This window comes from Saccopteryx bilineata, chromosome 4 (genome assembly GCF_036850765.1).
Source record: "Saccopteryx bilineata isolate mSacBil1 chromosome 4, mSacBil1_pri_phased_curated, whole genome shotgun sequence".
NCBI classification, from domain to species: domain Eukaryota; kingdom Metazoa; phylum Chordata; class Mammalia; order Chiroptera; family Emballonuridae; genus Saccopteryx; species Saccopteryx bilineata.
Window position 1 is genome coordinate 279,888,818 of NC_089493.1, and position 23,852 is coordinate 279,912,669.

The 23,852-nt window shown below is 52.8% G+C and overlaps 2 protein-coding genes across 9 annotated transcripts in view; one reads left to right on the forward strand and one right to left on the reverse strand.

The window, feature by feature from the left end:
• Positions 1-1,893: 1,893 nt before the first annotated feature.
• DEXI (Dexi homolog) lies at positions 1,894-15,046 on the forward strand. The gene is made up of 2 exons (XM_066274887.1): positions 1,894-2,838; positions 14,434-15,046. The coding sequence occupies exon 1, from the start codon at positions 2,409-2,411 to the stop codon at positions 2,694-2,696; it is 288 nt and encodes a 95-aa protein (XP_066130984.1). The 5' UTR covers positions 1,894-2,408; the 3' UTR covers positions 2,697-2,838; positions 14,434-15,046.
• A 133-nt stretch (positions 15,047-15,179) lies between these two features.
• CIITA (class II major histocompatibility complex transactivator) overlaps positions 15,180-23,852 on the reverse strand; it is a 55,040-nt gene continuing 46,367 nt past the window's right edge. For all 8 annotated transcript variants that reach the window (XM_066274879.1, XM_066274881.1, XM_066274878.1 and 5 more), the window contains 5 exons: positions 22,107-22,193; positions 19,779-19,862; positions 19,520-19,603; positions 18,734-18,831; positions 15,180-18,151 (listed from right to left, as the gene is read on the reverse strand). In XM_066274879.1, the coding sequence (XP_066130976.1) occupies positions 18,756-18,831; positions 19,520-19,603; positions 19,779-19,862; positions 22,107-22,193 (331 nt within the window). In that variant the 3' untranslated portion in view covers positions 15,180-18,151; positions 18,734-18,755. The remainder of the gene's footprint in view (positions 18,152-18,733; positions 18,832-19,519; positions 19,604-19,778; positions 19,863-22,106; positions 22,194-23,852) is intronic.

The window sequence follows — 23,852 nt, forward strand, 5'->3', positions numbered from 1 at the left end:
CGTCGCGCTTTACGGCCGCCGCCGCGGGGAACGCTGGGAAGTGCAGTTCGCCCGCGAGGCGCCAATAGACGGGAGCCTGCGGACCGACTACAAGGCCCGGCGTGCATCGCGCAACTGCGGGGCTGCAGCCTTGGAGAAGAGGCGGAGCGGGAGGAGGAGAGTGAGCCGTTTGGTGCCGGTGGGCGGGAATGGGAAACCTGTGCGCTGAAACCTGAGAAGGAAGTCGGTGAAGTAGGGTGAATAAAGTAACAGCAATATTAGCAATTATTAGCTTTATGATAAGAGTAAGAGAAGCTGTTGCAAAGTGTATACCATGTCACTGTCCTAAGCTCTTATGTATGTATAGTTATTTAATTCTAATAACCTTATGAGGTGGGTATTATTATTTCCATCTATTGTAAAGGAAACAATCACGAAGAGGTTGACTTGCCCAAGGTCATGCCGCAAGTAAGTGACAGAACTAGAGTTCAAACCCAGGCACTCTTATTTTTATCCCCCAGTAAACTAAATTGCATCAAATCGGTAATGGCCTTGTTTGTCCTCACAGCCTTTTTCTTTTTATAGTTTAGTTAATATGTATATAGAAAGGCCTTCAAGCAACAATGTACCAAACTGAACATCCTGAACTTTCAGAGTATTTCTCTGGTCTTCCCCCCAAATCCATATCATTTCCAAAGTTACCAAGAAGGTGTATCTAAATTTATCTGCTGGGTAGGTAGTAAGAAGCTCCATGGAAGAAAGGTGACCCTGTTCACCTTTCATTCATTTATTCCTATACTTCATAGTTATCTAAAGCCTATTTTGTACAACCATTTGTGCTCAGGACAGAATTGGGCCAGGGACCAATGTTCTCCCTAATGCCTAGCACAAGGCTTGGTGCTAAGAGGTGTTCAACAAATATTGGCAGAGTGACTGAATAAATGAAGGTTTGTTTCACCTTCTGCAGTTGGAGAAATGAAGACCAATGGAGAGTTAATGGTTTGCTTTGTAACTCATCTAAAGTGTCAAAAAACAGTCATGGAGAAGAACGGGAAGGTTCTGGCCTCCAGACACAGGCAGGCCAATCAGCGTCCAGGGTCCTCTCTGTTTCTCCGTACAAAGGGTTACATACTACACTGCCTTGTCTGGCCCCACTTAAGCAATGCACATAAAGCACCCAGCTCAGTGTGGCCTGAGATTTAAAGGTTTATTGAACTGCTTTGGAAGGCCCTGTGAACAAGATCAGTCTCCTGAAGGATGTGCATAGGTTCCCCATCAGACGGGGAATCACTTCTCTGTGTACCTCTTGGTTGAATGTTTTACCATTGTTTTTAAACAAGGCTTACAAAGTCCAGAAAACAAGAAGCAGCCATACTAGTTAAAGGTGTGACCTGCCTGGGAATCTCTATAGTCTGGTGTCCCTGAACCCTATGGTGCAGAACCCTCCCCAATAGGCAGACCTTCCAGCAGCCAGAATTTGGAAACAAGGGGACACTAGTTGATCATCCCCACAATGAAAAATTGGCACTTTGGGAAAGTCTCTGATTTTCACTGTTAAAGTCCACCATCCCTCCTCTCCTCTGCCTTCTTTTTCATCTGGTAAACTGAGTCCCCAGTAGGCGTGACGCCAAATTCAAGTGCAGCAAGGTGCAGTGGGAGCTCGTGATTTCCTCCAGCTTTTGTCACCTTAGGATACAACTAGGTTTGAAGTGTGTTGGGTTTCTTTCCACTCTCCTAGGGGATTCGCAGAGCGAATTGGATTTGAGATAAGGGCGGAGTCCAGAACCAGGAAAGCAACTCAGAGGCTAGAGCCCCGAGGGACGTTAGCAAAGAAATACCCGCCCCCTGACGGCTCAGGCCAATGCACGCGGCCGTTGAGCCGGCCAGTGAGCGGGGCGGTGATCCGCCAATGAGCGCGGGGTCGCTCGGAGGCGGTGCTCGGAACGCCACCAGCTCGGCGACGCGGCGGCTTCAGCCATGGGAGCTGAGCCTGCGGGGGCGCAAATGGGGCTCGAGGAACTGCGGGGCCGACCTGGAGACGCTGCCTCCGGGACTGGCCCTGAACGCTGAGCCGCGGTGGGGTCCCCGCTCGCGCTGCGAAGGCCTGTGATTGCGAGCGGGGCGCATCGGAGGAGCGGGACAGCCGCCGGCCACTTCAGTGCGGGCTCGCCTGGCCGCCGGGCCGATCGAGAGGACCGTGTAGACACTTCTGGGAGTGTGGGAACCCCGCCAGGCACGTTTCGGGGGCCGAGGCTCGCCCACAGGGGCCCACCGCACATCGCCGGGGTCACCACCGGGGCCCAGCGCTGCCTCGGTCGAGCCCCAGAGCGCCCCTGGATGGCTGAGCTGCCTCCTCGCCGGCCGCCCGGGCGCCACAGCGGCTGAGCTCGCTGGGATCCCGGGCCGCTGCCACCCTCGCCACCCACTGCATGCCCGGCGCCCGGGTCGCGGCCCACCTGGACGCGCTGGGCCCCCTGGTCCCCTACGTGCCACCGCCGCTGCTGCCCTCTATGTTCTACGTGGGCCTGTTCTTCGTTAATGTTCTGATCCTATACTACGCCTTCCTTATGGAATACATAGTTCTCAACGTGGGCCTGGTCTTCCTGCCGGAGGACATGGACCAGGCGCTTGTGGACCTCGGCGTGCTTTCCGACCCCGGCTCGGGCCTCTACGATGCCGACTCGGAGCTCGACGTCTTTGATGGTTACTTGGAGTAGGCCTTGCCTCTCCCCACCCCCCACGACCCGCAACCATCCGCTCGGATCAGCCGCTCCGATCATGCCACCGCTGCTGCATGAGGGCACCGTCTGGCTAGGGATGGGACCTCCAGGACGGGGCCTTCTCCGGGCCCCGAGGCCTGTAAGTGCCCTCTCTGCGCCGGGTGAGGACGGGTTGGGGCGCTGGTGAGGAAGAGGCAGGCGTCCCCAAGCCGGACACAGTCCCTCCCCCAGGCTTCTGATCATTCCTCCATCCGCCTTCTCCAGGTCTATCTGGATGCCAGGAATGGCCGGACTCCTCTTAGACCCTTAGCTGAAGTTGGAAGGCTTCCCCTAAGGAAAGTGACAGCTGTTGCAAAGGGGAAGGGCGCCAGGGTCTAAGTAGCGTTTGGGTTGACCATAGTACCAACAGCCACAGCTGTGGAAAAGACCTTTGCTCTCAAATCCATTTAAGGCAGATCTGTCAGCTCCTCCCCCTACCCCCAGCCTGGCTTGATGATGACCTTGGTTTTGGGGGGATTCTCACTAGTCTGGAAGGATGAAGACTTGGAATGTCATAAAAGGTATGAAGCGAGGCAGTGATCGCCTTTGTCTCAGGCCTCTTGCGGTCCGAGAGCAAGGACTCCTGGCTCGGGGTGTAAGAGGAGAAACCTTCAGCAAAGAATCCTGTACTTCCGTTGGCCTTGGGTTTGTGGCTGTTTTGGAGTCAGGTTTCAGGGTGCCCCAGCTGGGCAGTGTTGTAGCTGGAATCTGCAGGTGCTGCCAGTTTCACAGACTGCCTTCACAGAGCAGGCAAGCTGGGGGTTGGTGCTGGGGCTGGCTTTGCCTGCTGTGTGTGCAAGGCCTTGGGGGGCTCTTGGGTCAGCAGAAGAAACTATGGTGTCATTGCCCTGAGGTGTTCAAGTCCTGCTCTAGGCTGCAACCGGAAAGCTATGTCCAGCCCCAACTGTGTGTTGGTGGGAGAGAAATTAAAATCCAGAAAGGAGAAAGACTTGGCCAAAGTAACACATCAAAGAAGAGAGGCAAATAAATAAATGAGAAAAACAAAGAGAAAAAAGAGAGGCAGCTGGAATAGATGGGAGAAGGACAAGCAAACTGTTGGGTCTGGTGAGGCTTCATGGAGCACGCAGGAACTCGTTGGCGGAGCCTCTCAGCTAGCCATTGCCAGAGTGTCACTAGGTACAGGGCCTGAGTGGCAGTGGAAGGGGCACACTGAGGCATGGGGCAAGGGCTTTTTGGAAAACAGACACTAATACTACTCACCCGAAGCAGGCTGAATTAACACCTCTCCTCTGTTAATTCTAAACCAAGATGACCATAGTCAGAGGGTGATTCAGGGTAAGGCCAGAGGGTGATTTAGGGTAGGGCCAGACCTTCTGCCAGTAGTGCTGGGGGTCAGGGGCTCCCTTAAGGGGTTAGCGGGTATATTTCTTTGAAGAAAGCTTCATTTGAACTACTTTGTATAACTATGCAGTCTGCCTGCCTAGCCATCCAGCCAGCCAGCCAACCAACCAACCATTTGTTGGTTCTTTTATTGAACAAATGTTTACTGAGTACCTACTGTGCTTTGTGGGTAAACACAGTGAGCAAGACAGACTTAGCCCTGGCCGTCCTAGCACTTGGTGAGAAAGACAAGCAGTTCCCAAACAAGATAGTCAGACGTATTTGAGAGCTATAAAGGCAGGTAAGGACATGGGTGCCCCTTTTGTGTTCACTACTGTTTCCTCAGCACCTAGAATGGTGCCTAGCACTTATTAGGTGCTCACTAAATGTCTATCAAGTAAATGGCACAATAATAGAGTTGGGCAGTTTCAGATAGGGGGATCAGAGAAGGCCCTTCCGAGCAGATGGCCTACTTGAGCTGAGCCCTGAATTGCTAGGAGGCAGACATGAAGACCTGGAGAAGAGCAATCCAGGCAGAGGGAACTGCAAGTGCCAAGGCCGTTGGTGGGAAAGAGCTGGTTCCTCCGTCAACTGAAAGGCTGTTGGGGCTGGTGGAGAGCAGCCCCAGGAGAGGTCAGTGTGGTGGGTGGAGCCAGACTGTGGGAGCTGGAGGCCACAGCCATAAGCAGTAGGAAGCCATCAGCGGGTATTATTTAGGCAGGGGATGACACAGTTTCACTTCACAGGTGACTGAGGCTTGGACGAGACAAGGTTAGTAAAGATGGAGAAACACAAACAGACCAAGAACACCTTTTGAAGGTAGCACCTATGGAATCCAGTCGAAACTTGTCCTGAGTGTTGGTCATCTACCGTGCCAGGTTCCAGGCTCTTTGGTGATTCAGTCATTCAACAAATGTTAGCCGTGCCTATTCTTCTGCCAGGCCCTGCGCTAGACTCCGGGGATCCCAAGATGAATCCCTGCCCCACAAGCCAAGCACTTGACTTTCAGACAGTGTGACTTGGTGAAGACTGTCTTATTTTATCTCTGCACGTTAACAGAAACACTTCCCCTTCCCAGTGAAAACATTGGCTTACTCTGAACCAAAACCTGAAGCCCGAATGTTTTGACATACTTTGCAGCAAACACTGTTTACGCAGAAACACAGGAAGTGAGTCTCAGGGCTGCAAAGCTTTCAAAGGGACAGGGCTGGACGCTGGGAGATAGCGGGGCCTGGGCTGTGGGAGGTACTGGTGCCTGGAGAGATGGTGGAAGGCCCCGCACAGCATCCCTTCTTCCCCACCCAAGTCCAAAGCGGTCTTGGTCCCAAGGACCTGGGAAGCCCCGACTTGGGTGGGGGAGGGGTGGGGAGAAGCAGGAAAGGCCTTTGGGAAAGATTAAAGCTGATCTGACTGCATCTCATCTCCAGGCCCCTTTCCATAGCAGAGGAACTCTAAGGATCAGATCTTGCTCTTTCTCGCTCATTCTCGCGTGGCCACAATCTCATGAAACGCTAAGGCTAAGGAGCAGGCCAGGCAGTGGTGACGAAGGTGGATCTCCAGATGAAAAGATGAACTCACTTTCGTTCCCTCTCTTTCTCTTTTTTCTCTAATGTGTGTGCATACATAGTTCAGGTCCTTAAACACTTGTTGAGAACTTATTGAGGAGACAGTGTTAGGGTCAAACACTGGGTTCCAGTCCCAATTCAGACGCTGAGTTCCAATCCCAGTCCTAATTGTGACCTTGGGCATGCTGCCTACCTCCCTGAGTGTCAGATTCCTCTTCTGTAAAGCGGAGATCATGAAAACCTGCCTCCTCATGAGGATTAAATGAGATAGATGTAAAGCTCTTAGACCTTCCTGTGTACAACAAATGATATCATAAAATTAACCACTATTATTATTAATAGATATAATGGAAAGTGTGTACTCTCAGGTCCTTAAGAGTGTATAAAGCTACACATATACCCATTGATAATTATATCCCGTGATGAGCAAAAGGGGGTTGGCTGGTTGGGTGATGGGTAGGTCCAGGTCTAGACTACTGGGACAGACTTCTCACTCCGCCTTCTAGGCTCAGGGCCGTCGGGAGGCCTTGCCCCTTGCACTGTGGCCTCCAAAGGCCACTAGATCTGGAGCCCTGGAGAGCCACAGCTCCGGTTTTGTAGGTGTTGATCATTGCCTAGGAGCAGGGAGCGGGGAGTCAGGAGCTCCGTCCGCCCTTCCCGGGAGACAGGAGGAAGGGCCACTGCAGCTGGCCCGGAAGCCGGAGAGAGGCCACGTCCTAGCAGCTCTGATGCAGAGGCATCTCAGCTGAATTAGTTTGTCCTGGTTCCTGATGAAAGCCGATGGTGCCTGCCAGCCCTCTCTTGGCATAGGGGGAGGACTGTGGGAGAGGGAGGAGCAGGGGAATGGGGAGACGAGGATGCAGCTGCCAGTCGGCATGGCCTGGCGGAGCTCAGATTTGGAGCTAAGTGTAACCAGATCCAGCAGCCAGCTTACTACAGGGTTTTCCAGGCTTCGGTCTCCCCACTGGGTGTGCAGCTACTCCTCTCCCATCTACCTGCCCTGCTCCCTCCTGCCAATCTGGCCTGCACCATCAGCAGAACACGCAGGAAGCTGGGCATATTACTGCTCTGAAACCCAAACCTATTTTGGGGACATGGGCACAATAAATTCAAGTCCTGAGAGCTCCACACTGGGGTCTGGGCTGATTGGGAAACCAGGTGGGAAGTTATGACTGTCATCCAGGCAAGCGACAGGCAATGATGACGAGGGGAGGCATGTGTACCCCTGGGCCTGCTGACTCACCAGTTCTGTCCTGACATTAGACTTACCCGAAGGGCACTGTCCACAGGGTGCATTAGTTCTGGCTGCCTCTTCGGACAGGAGAAGAGCCAGTATGTGTCTTAAGACAGCTGAGATGCCAGAGGTCCCACCCCCTTGGCTCTCAGTTACGCAAACGAGATTTGGTCCAAGGCACACCCTCACAGGCCTTGTGTCTGTTTGTTGGATAAAGAAATTAAGGGCTCCTCTCCAGTTGACCATCTGTATCCCCGGTTAATCTGCTGAGTCGTCTCCCCCACCCCAGGACTTCTGGAGACTTAGTTTGCTTTTGGAAAACCAAGATCACAATAAATGGGACAGGCATCATTTATCCCCATCTCTCAAATAAAGAAACTGAGACCCAGAAAGGGGAGTGAGAGCCAGGGAGACAAAGCTGAGCGAGAGGCGAGACTCCCACCCGGTGCTGAGCGGGTATGTGGGGGCCTCCAGGGAGGGGCTCTGACCTGTCCTTGTAACACTACTCCCAGCTCTGCCAGACCTGCCTTGCTACGCACTCCCCTTCCTTTTCTCTGAGTTTCTTAACAAAACACAAAACCATTTTGAAATTTACAATTACGTAAAAAATCATAAGAAGAGGTCACAGAATTCTCGTATACTCGCCAGTTCATCAGTTGTACTGGTTCACATTTCGCCACATTTGCTGGTGTTTGCAACATGTGTTCTCTCTGTATGTACCTGGTATATACACATACATATGCGTATGATTATTTTTCTGAACTATTTGAAAACAGATTGCAGATGTTATGTTCTTGTACTCCTAAATATTTCAGTGTGAATTTCCTTAGAACAAGGACATTCACTTATATAACCACAGTACAATTTTTTTTTTAATTGATTCACTTTTGGAGAGAGAGAAAGACTGAGATTGAGGGAAGCATTCATTTTGTTATTCCACTTAGTTATTCATTGGTTGCTTCCTGAATGTGCCCTGAGGATCAAACCTGCAGCCGTGGTGTTTTAGGACAACGCTCTAACCAGCCAAGCTTAACTGGCCAGGGCAATCACAGTACAATTGTCATTTCAGCAAATTCAACATTGATGCCATCCTAGGACCAATCTAATTTATGCCTTTATTCAAATTTCATCAACTGTCCCAATAGTGTTTTACACTAAAAAGATGGGCCTGACCAGGCAGTGGCTTAGTGGATAGAGCATCAAACTGGGACCCAGAGGACCCAGGTTCGAGACCCCGAGATCGCCAGCTTAAGTGCGGGCTCATCTGGTTTGAGCAAGGCTCACCAGCTTGAGCCCAAGGTCGCTGGCTTGAGCAAGGGGTCATTCGGTCTGCTGTAGCCCCGCAATCAAGGCACATATGAGAAAGCAATCAGTGAACAGCTAAGATGCCAGAACGAATAACTGATGCTTCTCATCTCTCTACCTTCCTGTCCCTATCTGTCCCTCTCTCTGTCTCTGACACACACACACACACACACACACACACACACACACACACACGATGGGCAGGGGGGTTGAGGCCCAGATCTAATCCCAGACCACCCCTTTGCCCTGATTGTCATGTCTCTGTGGCTTCTTCAGTCTGGAACAGCTCCTCGGTTTGTGTCTCTTTCACGACATTGACACTTGTAAAGAATACAAGTCTGGTATTTTGTAGACTGTCTCAATTTGTTTGTCTGATGCTCTTGAGATTAGATTCAGATGATGCATTTTTGGCAGGAACACCACAGAGAAGTGCATGTTTTTCTGAGTGCATCGTACCAGAAGACACATGGCACCCATCTGCCTCGTTACTGGTGATGTCAACTTCGTTCACTTGGCTAAGGTGGTGTCTGCCGGTTCTTCACTGTCAAGTTGTTTCTCCCTTTATAGCTTCTAGTTTGTGATTGTCTACTAGTGTTAGCGCTTCACTTTTTGAAAATATTTTTATGTGAATTTTTTTTAAAGAATGTTTATGTCACTGAAAAGAGAAAACCAGCATCACTTGGCATGGATAAGAACAGTGAGTGCCAAAGTCATTAACTTCTGGCCAAACACTGCAGCCAGCTAAAGGTGCAGGGCCTCTGGCCTGCTCTTTGTTAAAAAGGCAGATTAGCAACTTTTAGGTTATAAGAGATACTCCAGCTTCAGAGTGGAACTTTCTCTTTGAAGTAATCATAAGAATTGACTGAGAACCAAAACGAATCACTTATTTCATGTGACTTGGTGTTACTTAAGGCTGTCTCCACAGATCCCCTAAAACTGTGGGGTCTTCACAATCAGATTTTGGTTTAAATCCCAGCTCTGCCAATGCCTTGGACAAGTGACTTCGCCTCAGGCCTCTGTTTCCTTCTCTAAACTGGGGGTGACAGTTGATGATACGTCATACCCAGAGGGGTCTTAGCCCTGGAAGTGTTCCTTGCTTTTTGGGGGGCCAGTTACCCAGGAGGGTGTGTCTGTGGGCAGCCTCTGAAGCAGCCCAAGGCCGGTGATAACCAGTGCCCCACACCCTCATGCGTGGGCCAGTCCTGGGGGTGGCTGGGAGCTGGTCCCAGTTCCGGTTACCTCTGGAAGGGACAGGCTTCATTCCTGGGATTCTTCCTGGCACGGGACTTGGTGGGTGGTTAAAGCTGCAACCTGTGAAGCAGGCAGGGCTGGGCAGGGCAGGGCTCATTAGCCCCATTACGCAGGGAAGGCCACCGAGGCTTGGGAAGGTTCAGTGACTCACCCCGATGGCCAGCTGTCAGGCGGCTGGGTTGGGCCTCCCAGCCACACTCACGCGGCCTCTGCAGTGAGGTCTGTCAGGCGTCCGGGAGGCAGTGAGCAGGCGGAAGCAGAGTGCCACCTGCCTCTGGCTCCCCTGCCACCTCTGTGGCACTTGACATTTTTCCCATTTGACCAAAGAAACCAGGCTCAGGTTTGCCTTTCAGGCCAGGGGCATCTAGCTAGAATTCATAGTTTCATTTCCATCATGTTTATTTTAGCATCGTCTAACGTTTATGACAAATGATACCATTTTTTTATTCATGATAATGGCATAAAGGTTTCTTTCAAATTTTTGGAGTTACAAGAAGGTGTGTTGGTTGGAAATACCCTGCCAGGAGCAGTCCAGGTGGTCCTTGGATGTGGCAGGATCACGAAGGTGCTGGGCCAGCGCTACCCCACAGAAGGCCTCGCGGAATCTTGGACACTGAACGGAGACTTGGTCTGCCCACAGAATCGTCACAAAGCCCACGGCTATGAGTGTCGGTGGCTGACATACAAACCAAAACCCACATTTGAGAACCTGGTCCATGTTTCTCCAGAACACTGGCTTCCATCAGAGGCATGACCCAGGCAGACTGAGAGCTTCTCTCCTGTCACCTTCTGGTCATCAAACTAGACAAGGTGGAGGCCTCCTACCGCACAGCCTGTCACAGGGAACACAGTAGAGACACAGGGCAACTCATCCGGATGATGTCTGTGGCAGCATCGCCACTGTAATTGATTGGTGACATCGCCATTGTAATTGATTGTTTGGTGCGTAGACCAAGAGGCGGGAGTAATGGGTTTCCAGCAGGCAAGGGCTGTGGAGAAGGCAAAGGGTGCTCCTTTCTGAAGGCCGCCGGCGTCTAGGAGCCCGCTGCCCAGTGTGCGTTCTAGCCGGGAACCGGGGGAACCCAGAGGCAAGGAGCCAGCATGCACGTGCCTCCTGTGCGCCTCCTGTGCGCCGACTGTGGCCGGCGTTCCACATGTTTCAGGCCATCTTCACCACAAACAGCCCAACGAGGTGAGCACTGTCTCAGCACCGTCTTCCTTTCGGAGGAGGAAACAAACCCAGAGAGATTAGGTGACTTGCTTGAAGTAGTACAGCTAGGAAGGGGCAGAGCCAGCACTACCCCAGATAGGCCAGTTCCAGACCTGTGCTGGCTCCCCCAGGGCACTGGGACAGTGGATGGCTGAAGCACAAAAAAGAGTCCCCTGTCAGCGTGTCCAGAGCATCACTCCACCAGCACCTTTAAGATTCATGGGCCACTTCTCACTTCAACCCAGTCCTCTGCAGAGGTATCAAGTGGGACATTGCTGCTTCAAATGGACTAAGTGCCCAACTGTCATTCTAATGACAAACGAGTCAGCCGCTCACTCCCTCTCCAGCTCTGGAGAGTGGCCTGGAATGAGGTACAGTTTCAAAAAGAAAGAAAAAAAGCCAATGACTAATGAATTCGATTCTAGAAGCTGCAGCCGCGGGATGCTTTGCAGCTAGGGCTTTTGATGCCTTGGAGGAAAGAGATGGACCAAAGACGCTGAGAGGAATTAAGTCTGTGGTGTCAAACCATGGAGGTTCAAATCCTGGCTCTTCTGTGTGGTCTTGCACAATTTACTTAACCTCTCTGAGCCCGTATGAAATTTAGAAATGATGGTTCTTCTTGGCCCCACCTCCTTGGGCTGTTTTGAGGAATAAATGAGCTAAGACTGGAGTTAAAGCAGATGGTACTAGGTGAGTGTAAAGCGCTTGATCAATGTCGGCTGCTGTTCTCATTCTGGGGTTTGCTGTGAGACCAGATCTGCAAGTCAGAGGAACAAGCGGATTGGTCTTTAATCGTGGCTGACCCAGATGAGAGGGCCCAGGCCATCCTCCAGCCGTGGATACAGAAACCTGGGATGACATCTCCGTGCTCAACTTTCAGTGTGACTTAGGGTGGATCACCACCCTCTGTGGGCCCCTTCATTCTCTGTGGAGTGAGTGGCACCAACTTGGATCAGTATCACCCAAACCGCCTGGCTGGTGGTGGCGAAGTGGATGGAGCATCAACCTGGAGTGCTGAGGCTACCGGATCGAAACCCTGGGCTTGCCCAGTCAAGGCACACACGACAGGCAATCAGTGAACAGCTAAAATGAAGCAACTATAAATTGATACTTCTCATTTCTCCCTCCTGTCTCTCTGAAATCAATAAATAAAATTAAAAAAAAAAAAAGGATGGCCCAAACATTATATGACACTGTCAATAATTTTTCCCTATTGTCCTATTGCCTGAACTTCTATGTAGTTTTCTTTTAATCTGGCTCCCTAAATTTTTAAAGTGAAATTAATGTTCTTGAAAGAGAAGAACTTTATATTACTGTCAGAAATGGGAAACTGGCATCACTTGCCGTAAACGGAGGGGGCTCTCTATAAACACCATGAAACAGGAGAGAGTGAGTTCTGCTGGGGCCGGCACCTGCGAGGCCCCGAGCCGTTGGGCTGGAGGGGCGCACGCGAGACAGCTGGCCCACGTGTGTGTGGCCTTGATGCGGTTTGTTGTCACAGAGACCGGGAAAGGAGTGAGTCTCTGTTTGATGGGGTGAGTCTGTGTTCTCTGACCACAGGCTGAGCTGGGCTCAAGTGTGATCCCCTGCCTTGGGATGGTTGTCGTGAGCCCAGTCCGGGTGAATCTGAAGAAAGAACTGTTCCAGGTTCGTGGCCACCAGGGTCCTCAGGAGCGCCACACTGACCCCCCCCCCCCCCCAGGAACCCCACAGGTTACTTGGAGGAGGGAAGACAGCAGAAGGTGGGCTCCTGGCAGGCTGGGGCAGGGGGCCGTGAACACCCCGCTAGGGGGCCACGTTCTGCCTCCCGCCTTCGGGTCTAGTGGGGAAGAGGGTTGGACCTGAGGACTCCAGGGCTTACCTGTGTCATTAGTGGAAGCCAGGTCAAGTCTTGCGCAGTGGAAGGACATGTTCGCTGGCCTCTAGGATATGAATCTGGCAAAGGACACAGAAACTTGAACAGTTTGGCCCCTGCTAAGCTCCGCAGCCTTGTCTCCCCACTGGCCTCCCTTCTACTCCCTCCCCCACTCCATGCCAAATTACAGGAGGTCCCAGGACCTGCTGTGCCCTGGTCACCTGCCCCTGTCTGACATGCTGCAACGCCGGTGGCTGACAGGCAGGTTCACGTTGGATTCAGGCAGACGGTACAGCAACTGCGGTCATTCCCGTTTATTCGAGTCTCGCAACAGCAGACGAGCACAGGCAGGGGAAAACTGCTCATGGCAGCGGGCGAGCAGAGTACAATTGCCCCTCGTGGCAGTCAGCAAGCGGACAGGAAGACAGCCCCTCATGCTGTCAGGCAAGTGATCCGTCAGATGGCTCCTTGCAGTGGTGGACAAGCACCCATAGCCTTACGTAGACCCTACACCGTGGCCCTGCCACGTGCTCACGCACTAATTGTGCAAAGTGCATGAGAGCAAGCCTAACACAGCTGTTTTCCCTGCACAGGCCTTTTGCGCACAGCTTTCCCCAGACCGGATGTCATTCATCCCGTGCCTCCGCCTGTGGTCGGGTGTCTCACCTTGGGCTGAAATTGCTCACTCTGTTGTGTGTTAAAGGCAGGGACTGCTCTCCTCACGGGGTCCCCAGCACCCAGCTCAGCACCTGGCACACAGGCAGTATAAGATTTTGTAAATTTTAAGCTCTCCAGTGGGACAAAGCCCCGGAGAGGTGGACAGCTTTAGACCCTCTCAGTGTCTCCATCTGTGAAGTGGAACTGTAATAGTAGGTAACTCCTGGGTTGTTAGGAGGGTGGGATGAAATCACCTGTGTACGGCTCCATCCCGGCCGTGTTCTGGGAGCAGACCCAGGGATGAAGATTCAAGGGCGAGCTGTCTGTTGGGAAGGCAATGCTAGCAACTGCTGGCAGCTTCCCCCTGCTGGAGCCACATGGGTCTAGGTGGAAGCGGTTCTGTGCCTTTGGGTGGTCTTTGGAAATGGAGCGAGGGGACATTGTTAGCTGTCACTGTACCTGGGAATGCTGCTGCCTGTTAGCAGTCAGTGACCAGAGGGGCTGCTAACATCCTGCAGTGCCCGGAGCAGCCCTCCAACATTGGAGAAGTATCCTTCCCCAAATGTCAGTAGCACCCCAATGAACAAGATATGTTGGGTGTGTAGTAGAAGTTTTATGTGATGCTCGGTGACGGTTGCAGAAGGAATAGTCTAAGCTGGGAAAGATGAGACTCAACCAGGCCAAGGGGTGGCCATGGGAGTGTGAGACGCTGCAGACACACTGGCACCAGCTGGACAGAGAGAAGGGCACAGGGAGTGGCCAGGGGCCTTGCAGTGGGGTCATGGCTGTCCTGGGAGAGGGCCAGGTGGAGCTGCTGAGCAGCGTGGCTGGCGCTTTTTTCTGGCAGGGTGGGAGGTGCTGCCAGCCCCTGCCCACTCCCAGAGCTTGCTCAGCTGCCCTGGAGCTCAAGTCAGCTGACGGACCCTCGGGCGACCCCTCCCTGCCCTGCCCCCCTCTCAGGTACCAGGATTCCCCTCCCCTCCTTCCCGTCATGGACAGGCCTTCTCTCCCGCGTAGAATTGCACTGGTTCTCAGACAAGGTCCTTAGAAGTCAGGCAAATTCATTAAAAGTTTTCAGTAAAAGTTATCGGAAAACACCCCGAACCTGAGTCTGAGGCTTCTGGTGGTTCCCTGAACGCGAGGGATAGAAGGAAGGAGACCTTCCCCTACCGCCTGCCCGAGCCTCCCGAGGCCTGGGGGTGGGTCCGGAGCCCCAGCGAGCAAGCGGTGGCAGCCCTGTGCTTCCACGTTGGTAACGCCCTTTTTTCTCTTGTTAGGCCTGCTTCCTTCGAACCTTCTGTGCCAGCAGGGGTTTCCCCTCCGGACGCAGGACGGTGGGATGGAGAGCTTGAGACTGAGTGCCGATGTCCCAAAGGGAGAAGGCGGGGCTGCCTGAAGACCTCACCCACCTGCAGCATTGCACAAATGGCCTTGCCTTGGCTTCTGACCTTTCGTAGTTGCGATGGATGTTTACAGGAACCCAGCCAGAATATGCCTCCCTGCTCTTTACCCCGACCGTACCTGTGCCCCCCATTTAACCGCCAACAGGACGCTTCAAACCGCGGACTCACACACAAAAGCAATAGGCTACTCCGGCTGCCACCCCTGGAGCCCTGAGCTTAGATGCAGCGACTGTTGCAGGGAGTGACTCCAGAGGAAAAGAGGCGAGGAATGCGTCGGGGCAGAGGGCAGGGTTTTGACTTACTCATTTCAAGTGGCTTGTTCATCAAGTTGCCAGAACTAATCCATCGTGGCAGGGGAGGGCCATGCTTCTCCTCTGGCCAGAAATATTTTTAGCAAATGTGAGTGTATGAATACTGGACTTTGATACACCTGTAAAAGCAATACTTAGGAGGCTGCCTTCTTTCAATTAAACGTATGCAACTTCAACCCCTGGGGGCCTGCTCTTTGTTCTGTTTTGTTTTATTGAGATTTGGACAAAGGAATTCATAAGCAGAAAACCTCATGGTTGACAAAAAAGAGAAGAGTCAGGGCCTCCCACGTTGGAGATCCAGCGAGGTTTGGAATCGACCCACACTGGGCTGGTGTGGGAGGCTCAGACCAGTCCCCTCCCTCCCTGCTTCCAGCAGCCTGACATAGCAGGGCCAGCCTTTGGGGTGTGGTGGCAGAGGCCTGGTGGCAAAACTGGCAGTCAGGCCCAAGTCCCAGAGCAATCAGAAGTGTGGTATTCTGCCCACCCTCTTCTGCACTGGCCACACAGTAGACTCCAAATAAGGAAAGGACGAGGGAGAAAGAAACGAATGAGGGAAATTGGGTCCATTTGCAGTTTCATGAAAAAAAAAATAGCATAATTCCAGTTTGCAGAGCACCTGCTGCTTTTCAAAGCACCTTCACACGCACACGATGTTAAACCAGGTACAGGTGATTCGTTCCAGGCTTCAGGTGAGCAGACGGAGGTGTGTGGGACTAAAGTCTGGCAGAACTCAAGAGAAAGGACGGTTGTAGCACCGCTTGTATTTCTGTGGTTCTAAAAGGGATGCTAAGAAATGTGAGCAGAAGACATTTGAGAGGCCCAAGGTGAGTGTAAGAAGGGAAACACTGGGGGAGGCCTGAGGGGGAAGTCAGGGTTTAAAAGGCGCACGCACTTGAAAACCACTAAACGTGAAATCGTGCCGTCAGCACACAGCGTGACTGCAGACGCCGCATGCCTGGGTTCTTGTGAGCAGCGCTTCTCCCGCCCACCAGGCGGAGCTCGGGAGCAACTCCAGCACAGAGTGCCCACAGAGCGCCGCCCGAGAAGTCAAGGCACATTTGCATCTCAACCGCCTCCTTTACAGGGGTGTGGCCTCCGGCAAGTAACTTCGTCTATGAAATGGGGCCAGTAATTTACCCACTTCATAAAATGACTGTGTGTTAACGGACAAAAATGCCCCTCTGGGCTGAGATGGCTCCGCACCAGGACTCACAGCTCGGCAAGCAGAGCCCACTCTGGGTTGCATCCTCCACTGCTCCCTGGTCCAGGTGCCTTTGGGCAGTGCAGGGACCACTCAACCATACCTGGCAGCCCTGCCCAGAGGTTTTTTTAAAAAAAATTTACTAAAATGCAGAACCTACCAGAGCATATTATTCACCACTGTGCACTCAGTACATGTTTGTGGAATGAATAAAACAAAGTTGTGGTGGGTGAGGCTTATTTATTTTTTCCACCCATGTTTTCATACACTTATGTGTGCTGACCCCTTGCTGGAGGCAGAGGGCACCACGATGAACACAGCAGACTGTCCCCTGCCCTCGGGAGCTCATACCCTAGATAGGAGCAGACAGCACAACAAACAAGTGTGAAAGGAAATTAGTGACGAGGCTCAAGAGGAGGGGGTTGCGGGCGCCAACCAGGCAGCTGGGTCTCAACCCCTCAGCCCTCCTACGCCTGCCTCCCACTTGCTGGGAAGAGAAGAGGCAGGGCCCAGGCATCAGGGCCGGCGCACTAGAGCTGAATAGACAGCCCCCACGGCTGCCGATGCCGAGCCGTCCCGACCAGGGCTTCTGACCGGCGGGCCAGGCCCCCACGAAAAACAACAGTTGAACTGGCAGCTCGCTGGGTAGAGGGCAAAACGGCCAAGTCCTTTCCAGGCTTGCCTTGGCTGAGTCCGAATCCCAGCTGGGCTAAGAAACTGCCCCCAGGACAGAGTGGGGGTCCGGGGCAGAGGGAGGCACCCCCTCTGCAGGGCTCACGATGCTTCAACCTTGCGGCTCCCCTAATAATCGATTCTCCACGGAATCTTAGGGCGCCATAAAGAAAATCCTTTCTGAAAAGACAGGACTTTGATAGAGGTGGACCGTGCTGTATGTGTGTGCGTGCGTGCGTGTGCGTGCGTGTGCATGCGTGCACACGCGCACATACGCAATGTAGGGGTGCGGAGAAGAGGGATAGCCCCTGTCAAACTGGACAAAGAACGACAGAAGTCATGCTGTGTGTGCTGTGTGACCCTGAGGCTGGGTTATCAAAAGGGTACGACTTCTCTCTGTCTTCCTCTCTTTCCCTCTCTCCTCTTACCCTCTTCCCTTTTGGGGACCACCCTACAGCCCAGACACCATTCTATAAGGAAGCCCGAACCAGCCCACACGGAGAGGTCCCCTGCTGATAGTTACTGAGAGGGACCAAGGCCGTGGGCCACCAGCCAGCATCAAGAGAAACGGTCCCAGCTGACATTGAGTGGGACAGAGATGGGTCCTGCCCAAACGACAGGTGTGTGAACAAAAGTGTGTGCAGTTTTAAGTCACTACATTTTGGGGTGGTTTGTGATACATTAGGTCACCAGAACGGTGGGCACCCTGAAATGCTAATCGTGATATAAACTGAAGCCCTGACTGGATCTGCTGTGGGATTGAACGGTCCTTTAAAATGTAGTGAGAGACACGGTTTGAGAAGAAGGCAGGAAGGCGGGTGTGGCTCCGGTCCGTGTCCTCCCTCCCTCCATTAGTGTACGTCAGTGGTCTTCCCTCTCTGGGCCCCCCGCAGACAGAGTTCGTGCAAACAGCCAGTCCCACAGACAGGGCAGCTGCCTCAGTCTCGGCCTGCCACGGTTTGGGAACTGCGGGGCAGAGTTGCCCCCTGGTATCCTCAGTGCCAAGCGTGCCCTGCTAGGACAGCAGTCTGGAGAAGTGCTTTATCCACAGGCTGAAAGGGACCTGAGGAGGCGGAGATGTGGCTGCCTCGGTTCCTCACTCTGGCTTGGTCCCGGCCATCTGGAGTGTCCCATCGAAAACGTGCCAGGGCTCCTGGGTGGACCACAGCTGCGACCAGGCGCCCACCTGTCTGCCGGGACTGCAGCGGCGGAGCAGGGCTGGCATCCACCTGGGCCCCGAAGGAGTGTGGAGCGGGCCTGGGTCAGTCCACAGAGCAGGCCATGGGTCCTTTCTGTAGCCGGCAGGGCTAGGCGCCAGGACAGGGAGGCTCACAGGATACAACCCAAGAAGAGCGGCACCCACAGATACCCAGTTCAAGGTGCAGCGTGGTCAGTGTCCACGAAGGTGCTGCGGGAAGTCCAGAGAAGGGGGAAGGTCAGGAAACCCGAGGAGGGAACAGCTGGCTACATGGAGAGTGTTGTCAAGATGGGGGGTAGAAGGGACGGTGGGAATGGAGGACGAGACCGGGGTTCGGAGGGGTCCCTCACAGGTCAGAGCAGCAGGGAGCTGGGAGGACAGTCATCTGCACAGTGGGAGGCAGGAACCGCATAGAGCAAGTTCCTCTGAGGACAGTCGGAGACACTGGGCAGCCAACTGGCTGAAACAGCAGCGCGCATGGTTTGAACGTCCCTGAAGGAACGTCTTTCCAATGTTGAGGGCTGTGGGATGTCGGTGGCCCACCCATGCTATCCTCGCCTCTGTCTCTAAGCCTGACCACAGGGAGGGTCCTCAGGGTCCAAGCCACAGAGCATCCAGGACACCTACACCGAGTCCAGTGCAGGGACGGGGCGGGAGGTGCGATGGTGCATGGCCTGGGGGTGGCCACCGGATCCCACCTCTGCTCTGCCCACTTCTCATGGATCCCGCCTTCCCAGGGAGCTGACCCCAGGGGCCCCTGTGCCTCTCCCCTCCCCAGCCCACCCCGCTTACCTTGTCCCAGGTACAGCTGGGGTCATCTCAGGCTGATTCGGGAGTCCAGCTGCTGCAGATGTTCCTGGACACCAAACGGGATGGTGGGTGTCCACATCCTGCAATGGGGACATGGAACACAGAGGCCAGGTGAGGAGTGTGACCTAGGGCCCCCAACACAAGCTGCCCCTGAATCTCTCCTCCCACTCAGTCTGGGGCCTTGGGGACTTCCCAACTGGCAGGACCCGACCAGTGTGGGGACATGGAGACAACAGAGGTTTAGGAACCCAAACCCCTTTCTTTAGACCTCGTTCTGCTGCTCTCTTGCTGTGTGACGTCAAAAATTCTGGTTCAACTCTCTGTGCCTTATTCTCCTCGTCTGTACAATGGGTCTATAAGATCCACCCGATCCCTCTGAGAAGACACGAGTGATAATGTAAATGAAAGTGCTTTGAAAGTGTATGAAGTACCAGTACGGGACATTAGACATCATGGCGATATAAGTTGGAGCCATAATGAAATTGCCAGTTTTGTAGGTCAAAGTGATTTCATATTGTTCAACCCAACATATTGAGCAATTTTGTTTACCAGACACTGTTCTAAGTGTTTTTGTACGTCTTGACTAATTTAAACTTCACAAAGCTGTCTGGGGCAAATATTATTATCACCACCTTTTTTAATAGACGAAGAAACTAAGGCCAGAGGGGTGAAGTGTCTTGCTTGCCCAAGGTCGCACGTCGGTGAGGGGCAGAGCAGGATTTGAGCTCAGGGCTCACGGCCCCACCCTCCGGGGCCACTGAGACTTACGCCAGCGTCTCCACATGAGGGCACTTCCTCAGGCTGGCAGTGAGCCGCTGGGCCCCGGCCGCTGTGAACTTGTTGTACTGGACACTGGGGAGAGAAACCCGTCCTGGGGCCTGGCTCTCAGGACCACCCAGCCCCAGACCAAGGCCACCACCACGCTCTTGACAACCAGACCTCAGCCCAGTCCCCCCTGTGATGCCCGAGGGGGACCCCGGTCTCCCCCAGCCCCGGGATGCAGCTCGTCCCATCACTCCACACTCACTCCAGCACCCGCAGGGACACCATCTCTGGAAGCACGTGCGCCAGGCTCTCGGCTCCCACGTCACAGATGCAGTTATTGTACAAGCTGCCGGAAACAGAAGGCAGGGCCGGGGCTGGGGTGCAGGTGTTCGGACACTCAGGAGTTCAGCGCCCAGGGGGAGCCACACCCAGCGGGGATTACGGCCCCAGTAACAGAGGGCACACGGAGGCCCAGAGAGTGGAGGCCGTTTCTCCACGGTCACACAGTGAGTCATTACTTATCTCTTCCGTGACTCACTTTGCTCCTCCATAAAATGGGCATGATAGAGTCATTGTGAGAAGGAGGAAATTAGTTCATGCTAGTAAAACACATAGAACAGGCCTGTCATGTGGAGCAAACTGCATGTTAGCTATGGTTATGACCACCTCCCAGGATGGGCTGTGAGGGTTAAATGACCCACACTGAGGGGACAGAGGGGAAAAGAGCCCAATCACTGAGCTGGCTCAGGTTTCTGTGGTGTCTTCACAGCCACCTTGTACAGTGTTGAAAATAGCACGACAGGTGTTGCTGATGCTGACTTAAGCTGCACGCTCGTTACTAAGCATCCTTTTAACAAGCCAGGTACTGCTGTGAGTCTAATTTCAAGGCCATAACTTTGCCGTGACAGCCTCAGGGCTACACTGCGGGGCTGCATGTAAAAGCCACAGGTCTCTACTGCAGAGAAGTGGATATCGGCGAGACTCCAGCATCCCCTGATATCGTCATTTGGCTGGTACCGGGGCAGGCACGAGGCAGGGCTTTGCAATCTCTTTCTGGGGTGGGTCTTAGAACCTAGGCGGCTCTTCCTCCTCACGTAGGCAGAGCATCCTGCCTATATTTCATTGGTACCAGGAAGCACATGGTCATACATTTGAATATCATTGAGATCAGGGTCTGTCTAGCAATCAATGGAGTGTCATACTGCAGTGTTTTGTCCTCTCGATGTCTTACAATAAATGGCATCAGAGTCCATGAAATATGAAGTTTCTTTAAGCATCAATCAGATCAGATGTCACCTCCATTGGCCCCACCTGCTTCTCTATTTACAATAGAAAAACTCCACCCCACCCCCACCCACCCCCTGAACCCCCACTGACTTACAAGTGCCTCCCGGCATGATCTGGTCTCCACTTTCCTCTCCCACCTCATCTCCCACTCTCCGTCCGCCCATTCACTATATCTAGCCACAGTGCCCCTCAAGGGCCCTCTTTCCTACCTCAGGGCCTTTGCACCTGCCACTCCCTGTTCTTGGCATGCTTTACCCCTACAGCTGCCCATGGAAGAGGAAGGGCCATCCCCTCAGAGGTCTCCGGACCTCTCTGGTCAATTCAGTATTTCCTATTATAACTCCTGGGTCCTTGTTAGTGTCCTTCCCAAGCATAAATCACTATTTTAAAATGTTTTATTTATGCATATGTTTAGTTGCTTATTATGTAAGAAACTTGAAAGCAAGAACCTCATCTGTTTTGTTCGTAGTTGTATCTCTAGCTCCTAGCACAGGCTTGTGGTTGATGTTAGACTATCAGATGTCCTACACAACTCTAGTGGGTGTCAATCATGCAGACTATGAGTTTATCAGAACGCAACCTGTATGGCTGCACCCAGTGGCCCTGAATGGAAGGACAGAGAACAGGTATATTGATAACTTGAATCAAATGCCATCTCCCCTGGGAATCTGACTCTAGCTGTCCCTGGCAGGTGATGAAGGAGAGGAAAGTTCCTCCCAGCATAGTGAGAGTTGAGCTGGCAATACTGAGCTGAATGACCCGGGCTCTGGTCCAAACTCCCAGTTCCCTCATTAGTCCTTGTACCACCAAGGGCCAGGCTGGAAGTAAGCAACAGAGGTGCTATGCTAAGGCCTACCACAAGGTGGCAGAGTAAGCACTGACTAGTGTGTTGGTGATAATAGCCAGCCAAGGCTGCCTGAACGTGGTCATCAGCCTAGAAATCACCAGCACTGGACTCTAAAAAAGCTCAGTCCCACCGTCCTCTGAGCAGAGAGGACCAATATTTATTGTGCACCAGGACACAGCATTGCACCAAGGACTTCTTGTAGGCCACCGGGATGGTACTCATTTTCAAGATGAAAAAACAGAGGCACTGTCCAGCTCCGAGGCAGGGGTTTGTATTATATCGGATTTCAGGTCGATGCCCCCTCCCCCAAGTTGCGCAGCACTGACACAGCAGAACAGCTGGTAGCAACGGCCTCCAGGGTCCCAGTGTGGGACTTTGCAGCTGGTACAAAGGTGGTACTCTGCCCTCCCCCGGCCTGCCAGCTCAGCATCCAATCCATGCCAGGGCCCCACTCACCTCAGACTGCGGAGGGATGCAGCCAGGGCGGGCAGGGCCTTGGCCAGCTTGCAGGCACCCACATCGGTGATGCTGTTCTGCGACAAGCTGCAGGGACACAGGGAGAAGGCTCAGGGCCAAACTTGTACACCCCTTTCCCCATCAGCCGCCACCCAGCCCCCAGCCCCTCCCCGGGGGCAGAGCTGAGAACCAGGCTTCCTCACCGCATGGCCCAGCACAGCTAACACCAGACAAGGCCTCAAGGAGAGCTGTGGGCAATGAGCTGTGAACGGCAGTGTGGGCAGACTGGCACTAACTCTTAGCAAACAAAAGCATACCGTTGGGTCCTATGGCCGAGTGGGACGGTGAGGGTGAGGATGCACGTGAGAGACCACATTTGTTTTATGATTTTATAGCACCCCCTTGGAACAACTTTTCAGCATTATAACTAAATAAATGTTCATGTTATTTGTTTAACGGCTGTGGGCTCCACAAGGCAAGGGCTCAGTTCTGGTTTTTGTTCAGTACTTATTCCTGTGCCTAGAGCAATGCCAAGCACATAGTAGGTGCTCAATAAACATATAAGGGGTGGGGGGAGAAAGAGGGAAGAAGGGAGAAAAGGGAGGAGGGAGGGAGGAGGGAGGGAAGAAAGAAAGAAAGGAGAGCCTGGCCAGGCAGTGGCACACTGGATAGAGCCTCGGCCTAGGACGCTGAGGATCCAGGTTTGAAGCCCCAAGGTCGGCGGCTTGAGCATGGGATCATAGACATGACCCTGTGGGTGCTGGCTTGAAGCCCACGGTCAGTGGCTCAGATGGAGCCCCCCCCCCCAGTCAAGGCACATATGAGAAAGCAATCAATGAACAACTAAGGTGCTGTAACTATGCATTGACACTTCTCATCTCTCTCCCTTCCTGTCTCTCTGTCCCTGTCTGTCCCTCTCTCTCTCTCACTAAAAAAGAGAGAAGGAAGGAAGGAAGGAAGGAAGGAAGGAAGGAAGGAAGGAAGGGAGGAAGGAAGGAAGGGAGGGAGGGAAAGAAGAAAGGAAAGAAGGAAAGGAAGGAAGGAAAGAAGGAAGGAAAGAAAGAAGGAAGGAAGAACTGATAACAGAAGGGAAAGCTAGCCAACTCACAGTGTTACTAGAACACTGTAAATCATTTGAGAAATCTCCATGTCTTATAATCAAGGAAAGGCCTATGTCAGGGGTCGGGAACCCTTTTGGCTGAGAGAGCCATGAACGCCACATATTTTAAAATGTAATTCTGTGAGAGCCGTACAACGACCCATGTACGTTACACATTATCCAGTAAAAATTTGGTGTTGTCCCGGAGGACAGCTGTGATTGGCTCCAGCCACCCGCAACCATGAACATGAGCGGTAGGAAACGAATGGATTGTAATACATGAGAATGTTTTATATTCTTAACGTTATTATTTTTTTTTATTAAAGATTTGTCTGCGAGCCAGATGCAGCCATCAAAAGAGCCACATCTGGCTCGCGAGCCATAGGTTCCCAACCCCTGGCCTATGTAAAATCTGGTAAATTCTGTGGTCATCCTGATCATGGCTATGAAGTGGGTGTGGCTAAATTTCAATGATATCATCTAGGTTCAGTTAAAAAAAAATTGTATTGATCTTCTTGCATGATTTTTTTTTTATAGGGACAGAGAGAGAGTCAGAGAGAGGGATAGATAGGGACAGACAGACAGGAACGGAGAGAGATGAGAAGCATCATTCATCAGTTTTTCATTGCAAAACCTTAGTTGTTCAT

What these genes read in the sequence shown, in the direction of transcription:
- DEXI (XM_066274887.1), top strand. Translation starts at nt 2,409, where the DNA reads ATGCCCGGCGCCCGGGTCGCGGCCCACCTGGACGCGCTGGGCCCCCTG.